This window comes from Halyomorpha halys, unplaced genomic scaffold (assembly GCF_000696795.3).
Source record: "Halyomorpha halys isolate HHAL.00 unplaced genomic scaffold, Hhal_1.1 Scaffold20.1, whole genome shotgun sequence".
Taxonomy (NCBI): Eukaryota; Metazoa; Arthropoda; class Insecta; order Hemiptera; family Pentatomidae; genus Halyomorpha; species Halyomorpha halys.
This window is the reverse complement of record NW_027110474.1, coordinates 1,846,307-1,855,053: the sequence shown is the minus strand read 5'-3', so window position 1 is coordinate 1,855,053 and position 8,747 is coordinate 1,846,307. Positions and strand designations below refer to the sequence as shown.

General features: G+C 31.5%; 1 protein-coding gene across 1 annotated transcript in view; it reads left to right on the top strand.

Annotated features, from left to right (window-relative positions):
* Window positions 1–8,747, top strand: part of chas (chascon) — a gene marked incomplete at its 5' end in the record, with an annotated part of 397,334 nt that overhangs the window by 84,004 nt on the left and 304,583 nt on the right. Inside the window, 1 exon segment of the mRNA XM_067048669.1 lies at window positions 2,235–2,259. Within this exon segment, the coding sequence (XP_066904770.1) occupies window positions 2,235–2,259 (25 nt within the window).

Here is an 8,747-nt window from a genome sequence, read left to right as displayed (position 1 = left end):
CCGTCTCCTTGAGGACCCGATGTAGCGTTGAATATTGATAAGAGCTAATGTCTTTCTTTCATCTTCACTAACTGAATTTAAGATTGATTGCTTTGCGTAACTTGAGCGTATATGGTGAGCAAGGATCTGACGCTGTTCCTGTCGTAAATGATTCGGCGTCGAGGAATTCGGACCGGCGCATTCTTATATGGCACTGTTTTAGAAAAATACCCAATTACTAAACATGTTCCACCAACTAATTTTAGAATCAGTATCGAAATAAACACCCTTATGAAATTAAATAAAAGAGAAAATTTTAAAATACATATTCATGATTAACCCTTAAAACGGTGTCTGAAGCCGTGGATGACTGAGCGTGTGCCACAAATTTAGCATTCTCGTGAAACAAGTAGTGCCATTTTGAATCAGGCTTCAAACCACCCGATTTTATTTCGGGGCAGACTCTTTGAATAAATCTCGACTTTTCCACTCGGGATAGAGTAGGTTGGTAACCTAAAAGATAACCAGTATTTACGGCTCTGAGCTGAAGAACAAAAAAAAAACTAAAACCTGCTCTACCAAATATGATACTAAAACGTCTTTACAAAACTTAATCCTTACCTTATCTCTATACATTTATTAAATTAGCTACTTCCTCCCCTTTTCAAGGCAGACTTCTATACTTCTCTCCACTAAATGTTGTTATGGGATTAGGTTTTTCACCAGTTAATGCTTCGTCATTTTCGAATGTGTACCAACTAATGTTACAATATCTCGAATAATGGCTCACCTTGGATATCAGGTTGCGCCATTTCTTGAGATATCATTATCCAGCGATGATTTATGACCTTTCTGGTCTTAGAGATTGATATCTGGACCTGAAGTCCTTCCTCAAAGCATTACCAATGTCTTTTAGTTTCTTTCAACTATCACTTGTGAGCGAGAATATTTGGTATGTCATTTTTTGCCTTTGGTCTTTGATATTGATTTGTTCGGAAAAGGTATAATTTGTTTAAGAAATAAACATACCACAAACCAATCACAATCAATACATTATTCTTAAATAAAACTTAAGTATCAATAAAATTGAAATCATCAATATTAATAATTTAAAACAATCTTATTTTGATTCTTCCTCTTAAATACCCTTTTATTTATATTTTTTTCCAAAGTTCCAGCGCTTCAGCCATTATATAGAAGGCCATGAAATTGATATATCCTAATTTAAAATTTCGTATAGTAAAGGCTGTTCAACACAAGCTGACATAGAACATCACTTAACCTATTTAACAAAAGTAGCATATGTGTTAAATAGTTAAATTGAAAAATTATAATTGTTAATGAATCGACTTAGGCAAAATATTCTGTAATATTTTAAATTTGGATACATCCATTTTAGTGTTCGCTAAGGATTCAAACGTTGGATAATTTTTATTTTTGAGAAACAATACATCGTGCTACACTCAAGGGCAATAGATATTAGGAATGAAATTAAACAATCAAACCATATATACATATTAACTAAAAATAAAAAGTAACTAAATGACGATATATATAAAAAAAAAAAAGAAAAAGAAAAATACAATAAAATAGGTACTTGCAAAGTGAAATGGATAAAAAAAAAAATTCATAACTGAAGTAAATAATAGAAAATAAGAAAACAACTGAGGTAAATAATTACAATAAAATTTAAACACAATGACACCTATATACAGTATTTACATTCTGTCCAGGGAACTTGATTTCAGACAAAACATTAAAGATAGTAGGATCAAGGGAAGTTTTGAATTAACTAACTCCTCTTAAATATTGATATAATATTGAACTAATATGAATATTAGTTTATGCCTTGTAAAGGGAGTGCTAGGCAACAAATTCAAAGCAAAAGCAACAAATTGGTTTCGGTATCTTGTTTTCTTGAATTATGTACAGCAACATAGTAAAGATACCTTACCTGACCATCTTGTTTCGTGCTTGCTATTTAGATATGACGAGAGTTATCCATAGTTCTTAACACCGGATGTATATACACGCTTCCTCTAAATTTGATAGCTGATATAAAAATCAAAGGATTGCTGATGTTTCGTTTTATTGTTTTGATGATGACGATGATGTTGATGGTGATGATGTTTTCTAACAGAGAAGGAGAAGTAAGAAGAGGGTGTGATGTTATGGTGGTGATACTGCTGGTCGGACCAGGGGACTCTCCCCCTCAGGCCTCGACCACTGTTAATATTGTCTCTTCTCATCTCCAGGTTCCAGAAGCAGAGACTAAGGAAGGTATGTTACTCCTGAATCGGCAAGTACCCATATTCCTTATTGTCATACTAACATATCAATTTATATGTAATATATATTTAATTAACAGCATGCTTAGTGGAGTTAAATAGAGCGATTACATTGATTTCTGTTTTAGATTGATATAAAGGAGGTAAATATAATTTCATCTCGTTCATTAATGTGTCTAGCAATGTAAGTCCATAAAAAAATACGATTTTAATGCCGTCAAATCAAAGGATTGTCACGAGCTAAAGAAGAAACCCGGTTAGAAACTAGTGGGTTTGGGAGTTTATTATAGAAGAATCGACTAGGTATGGAATATTTAGGTCTTTATGGATGATTTTATTTGCGCCTAACTAATTATCATGAATTTACAAATGATTTTCGATTTTAAGTATTGGTTAAGAGAGGAATTCAGTGGTTTAGTGGAGCCCAAAGCTTAACTCCGTGCGTCCGAAAATAAGTTATTATAGTCATGTAAAAGAGCCTTTTGCAATTAATAGGAAGTTTAGATCGTTTGTCTAGTAATTTTAGTAATAGTCTGAATCAACGTTTGGTTTCCTGTCTTCAATCTTGTGGATTACAAGTTAGTCGTTTTCCAGATTTAATCTTTGATAACGGGTCAGTTCCACAGGGATATGCAGATTATTATTTAAGGATACTGTAGCGCAGTCCATATGATAAAACGAAAACTAAATGTGATTTGATAGGATTTAGTTTAATACGCCACAATTCAAGAATTATATATGAGATGGGGAAGTCCTACGAAATTATGGTTGTGACTGAATTTTTCTTAAAAGATGCTTATAACTCGTATATGTTGTAATTTTGTAAGTTTCATTTTTCCTCCACTATGACTCATCTAGTTTTCTATTCATTTATAGTGGTTCATAAAAATTTTAAATTGACTTTGAAAATCTCCTTTTCATGGTGAAGGCATGTAGCAGGGATGATGTGAGTTAATTAGTATTTCATAAACGGGAAACTCAATTTAAATAATGGAGAGTGTATTTTGGAATCATTATGTCAGTTAGAAAATAATTATATATATTGCAAACCGGTGAAAAGCATATTAAATTGATCTACAAAAAAAAAAAAAGAAAAGATGTGTATGTTTTTATACAACTTCTATAGACTTGTTCATGCTTCCTTTGAACATCTCGTGATGTTTTCAACACATTTTATGTTACATATCTTAAAATATTTTATCGTTTTTACATTTTTTTTGTATTGCTATTAACTACCATAAGTCTTTAGAGGAGGAATGATCTTTCGGTCGGTACAAATCGATTTTGCAGCAGATGCACAGATATAACAAAAGAGGTGAGAAAGGTGAATTAATTTTTTTTAAAAATCTTTTAATTAATTGATTGGTTGTATATGACATTTTGTTTATTATCAGGCATTTTTAAGTTGAATATCAGCATTTTCGATTTTTTTATATTAAGTGTTTCTTGTTTTTCTTACACATTTATATAAAAATAAACTCATATATGTACATATTTTGATATTTTTATCACTTAAAAATCTCATCCCTAATTATTTTTTAAATATATGAATAGTTTTACGACGTAGGAATGCACTATGTGAACTACGATGTTATATAGGTGTGAGAGTAGAAAAAAAATTCTAAACTTTAATGTTTTTTATTAAGGAAAACGACCACTGTTTGCATATTTTTGGTGATTTCATATCGAGTCTAAAGTATCATTTTCATATTTCTTCTTAAGATTTCCTCGAGGCCCCGTTTTCAGGTTGCATTGAAAATCGAATCGCATGCATTAGGTGATTGTTGCATCATGTGAATTCAAACGGATGACGTTATTGTTCCGTTTTCACCACAAGGTCACAGTTTCCCTGCCGCAAGGAAAACATCTTTTCGAATCTCATCCGCGCTAGATACAGGAGAGCTTTGTGATGGTTCAATTAGGAGATGTTTATTGACTCGCGAATGGTTCCGAGAATGATTTCAAGTTGCTTGTCAGCTCTTGTGATTGATGTCCATGATCCATTAACGCCCCAGTTTTTATTTTTGTTCTACTTTAATATCTTTCTTACCAGGATTCAATTGACCCTTCAAGAATATATCATTAAGTTGTTCGTGATGTAGCTTTGGTTTGATATTTCTATCGACCAACATCCATCTTCATAAAACTTGAAGTTGATCGAATCCAAGCAATTGAAATGATTATAGTAATCCTCAAAAGATTATTATGAAAACTAAATTAGAAACCAAAAAGTAATTTAATATAGATTATGTGTTAATTGTATAAATAAAATCTATAGAACACAAGATATATAAACTATCTTCTTATATTCAATGGGTGAACTTTAAAGTCTATTTTTTCCATTTATTTATTGATGTTTACAACTGTTTGGGGCAGATCGGCTACATAAGGAGAATTAAGGTCAAATAGATGATTTTATTTGTTTCTAAGTAAGGTGCACTGAGAATTTCATGAGGGATTTTCAATTTTAAGTATTGGATACGAGAGGAATTCGATAGTTTAGTGGAGCCCAACGCTTAACTCCGTAAGTCCTAATAGGATTTTTATAGTCATGTAGCCTTGTGTAATTAATAGGAAGTTTAGATCGTTCGTTTGGTGTGCAAGTGGGCCTAGTAGTCCTTTTTGCCAACCCCTAACGGCTACTTGGGTTGCCGCCGCGCACTAACCAAGGTAGGCTTGTAAAGATTCGTTCTTCGGGTCCGACGAAAAATTAATATTAACTGCCTCAGGTGGGAATCGAACCACAACATTCCTAACTGAGCGCACTGGGACCTGCGCCCCAACCCGTACGGCCGTCACGTACCTTAGATCATATGTCTAGTAAGTGTTGTAATAGTCGGAATCGAAGTGCAGTTCTTCCTTTCAGTCTTGTATTTAAGTCCATGATCAAATTCCTAGTTAGTTATTTGTCCACAATCATTGTTTTCTGCTTGGGCTGCTCGAACTGTACTGTGGAATATACAAGTTTTGTGAACTAGAATATTTCTGTGTTATTTTTTACTGGTTTAAAATTGATGAAAAATATGGTAACGTATATTTTTCTATGGGAAGCAAGACAAGATTTAAGTCTCATAATAAGTCATATTTCTTCTTGACCATTTCTGATATCGAGGGTCGTTGAGTCAAGGCCTCTCAAAACCACTCCGTACAATATATGTGTATATTTTAATGTCAAACAGGTATTTAATTTGTTATAATGTTCTTTGGTGGTCATATTGATTTTGATGTCTCGGACCTGAGAAAAACATCGAGTATCATTTTGTCCGTTTAAACCAGATATATTTTTTTTTGTCCTAAATACAAAGTCTTCGTGTTACAAATAGATGGTGGCCCCGGTTCAGATGAACTAAGAACTGGTTGTTAACTGCAACAGAATTGCTGCTGGTTGAAGTTGATGCGTTTGTTTCTAGTAGTTTGAATGCAGTCGATTTAGTTTTTGGTCCCACGTACTCGGGAACAGCATTTTATTGCCACTTCCAAGGAATCTCTTCTTCCAAGTCTTCGCAGGGCATATTTTTATCCGAAGCCATATTGGAAATTGAATAAAAAAAGGATTTTAGTATACAGAGCCTTGACTATTAAGTTATAATATTAAGATGACTATAAGTCGGATTTTTTTACTTCTAAATACTCCACTAACGCCTGTTGAACAGATTCGATACTTAGGACTCCATCTTAAAAAGAGACCTACTTGGAATCCACACACAAGACTGAAACGACAAGAAACTGCTCGTAGATTCCGATTGCTACAACAGTTACTTGACAAACGCTCTAAACTTCCCATTCACTACAAAAAATTAGTATTCACTCCGATAATCAGACCAATTTGGACATATGGAATTGAGCTCTGGGGCTTCACCAAACCATAAAATTCCTCCCCCATTCAATCCTTACAATACAAAATCCTACGTAAAATTATGATGCTCTTTATTATGTTACAAATAAACTCATTCACAAAGACCTTAACATCCCATTCGTTCCAGGTTTGGCCCAAAGCAGATATGCGTCTTTTCATTCCAAACTCCTTAACAATCCTAACCCATTAACTCTTTCATCCTTAACAATCCCTGATAATACTCCGAGGCGTCTGAAAAGAAGTTGGCCACGGGACCTTCTAATTTAAATTGATGTTTGAAGTACCACCAATGGGTGATTCCTTCCCAAGATTTTCAAGTGTATATAAAACATACAACATATTTACTTATTGTATTTATTATTTTGTACAGTTGTAAATTACATTAAATAAATAAATAAAAACTTTTTTCGACCTCAACTTATTGGAAATGAAAAGTATTCATCATAATGTAAATTATTAAAATTCCAACTACTAGAATGACCTCCATTTCCTAATCGCTAGTTCCATTCCATCGATGATGCAACGATCATATTCCCTACGACTTTCAAGTAAAAGTTGGGCTATGAAGAACTTGACGAGCGACGGGACACGATCCCTTCTACTAAAAGCTCATGAGAGTGACTTTCGTTAATTCCCATTAACTGTCTCTGAGGCAATATGAAAGCCCTAAACTCGGATATAAAACTTTTATTGCCACTAAATTTGAAATGTTAATTGGTCGGAGTTCCCAGGATAGTCGAATCCGTCCATGAGGAATGTTTGCTTTAATGGGAATTGATTGCAATAGAATCCTTGTTCGTCTCTCAAAACGAAATGCCAACAAAATCATTTACTATTTTATTTTTTATAATAATACATTTTACTATGCGAACAATATATTCTTCGGCAAACAAATTAAAATTATTATTGATTTTATAAAATACTTAGTTTATATTTCAGATCATAAAAATTATAATTTGAACTTCTTGAAAGATGATTAATGTTTGTTTAATATTCATCGAATACTTCAATTACTGCTTTTAATTTATATACATATGTGTTTACACTTGTTTGAATTTTGTAACACACTTTTTTCATTGACTGTTGTTTAAACTATATTTTATTAGAGTTGTCCTAAGTATATTATATTAAAAGATTGTCCTTCATAACGCTGGGCTGGCTGAGACTTGAAATATCCAAAAATAATCAATAAACAATATTGAGGCTAGATAGATATTTTTCACAATAATTGTTATAAATCATTATATTTACTTATTTATTAATTTCGGTTAACATAAAAACATGGAAGACATATTTTATCTGAGATTATCATAGAGATAGGTATGCACCCTATTTTTATTTTAAATAAATGCTTATAAAAACACAAAATAATTTTTCCGCCTCATTTGTTGCAGTACATTCCACAGAACCTGGTCAAAACTACGATATTTTTTGCATAATGGCTATAATGTTTAGTAAAAATAATTTTAGTAAAACTTTATTTTTTTTTAAATGCCATTTTAATTTTTTTTTTCATGGAAATATTATATTTGTATTTCTTCTGGCTATCAATCATTTATAGGCAAATATTCACAGTATAAAAAATCCTTCAGTTTCCAAGCCAATTTCCAAAATACCACCTTTTCACGTTATAGTCTTGCACTCATTAACAAGTTAGTACAGTGAACTTTCTTTCCGTGTTACAAAGTTGTTATGACACTAGACACTGAAGAACTTTGTCCATACAAACGGTTTCGTAATATTATTTTTATTATAAATTTTAAGTTTTGATTTAAAAAATAACTATCATATTCCGAAATGTTACTATTCATTCTACAATAGCCTGAAAATTTTGACGCTTTTTATTTACTCTAATTATTGAAGAGCTTTTCAACACTTGTGATTGCACATTTATATTGAAATTACTGTGTTATTTTTCGAATTATCTTTAAATAATGTATATTGTATTGGATAATGAAAATTTTACCTGGTTAATTGGAAGATGTTTTTTCTTAAAAACCAGCACATTTTGAAAAATGGATCCAAAAATTAGATAGGTATAATACGCTGTTTTGTAAATTTAATTCTGAGACACAAATATTTTATATACAAAAAATTAAAAGAATACAATACAGTTTTTTTTTTTTTTAATTTATTTAATTGATAGATATTATAATCTGCCACACTATTGTGGGCAATAGGTAATAGTGATGAATGATCACATTCATACCAAAATAAAATAAAAATAAGAATGAAAATAAATAAATAAATGTAAGAAATTTAAAAAAAATTACTTAAAAATGAATAAAATCTCTCTTAAAATATATACAAATAGAAGAATAAAGAAAATGGACATAATCAAACTATGTGTAAAAAAAAAATATAATCTCTAGTCACATATACACTCTTACAATACAGTTGACATCAAAATTGGAAAAAAAGTTACATTTTTTGTACAATAAACTGTTTATTTGCTTCTCAAGTAAAATCACCATTATGTAAGATGTACTACCAGAAAAACAGAGAAATATCCATCATATTGTTTAAGTAGAGCAATGGACTTATGCAAACTCCCCGAAATGTTGTTCAGTTGTCGAAATAAATTAAAGAAGTTATCAAAGGCCAAAAAGACCTTTAATATGTAT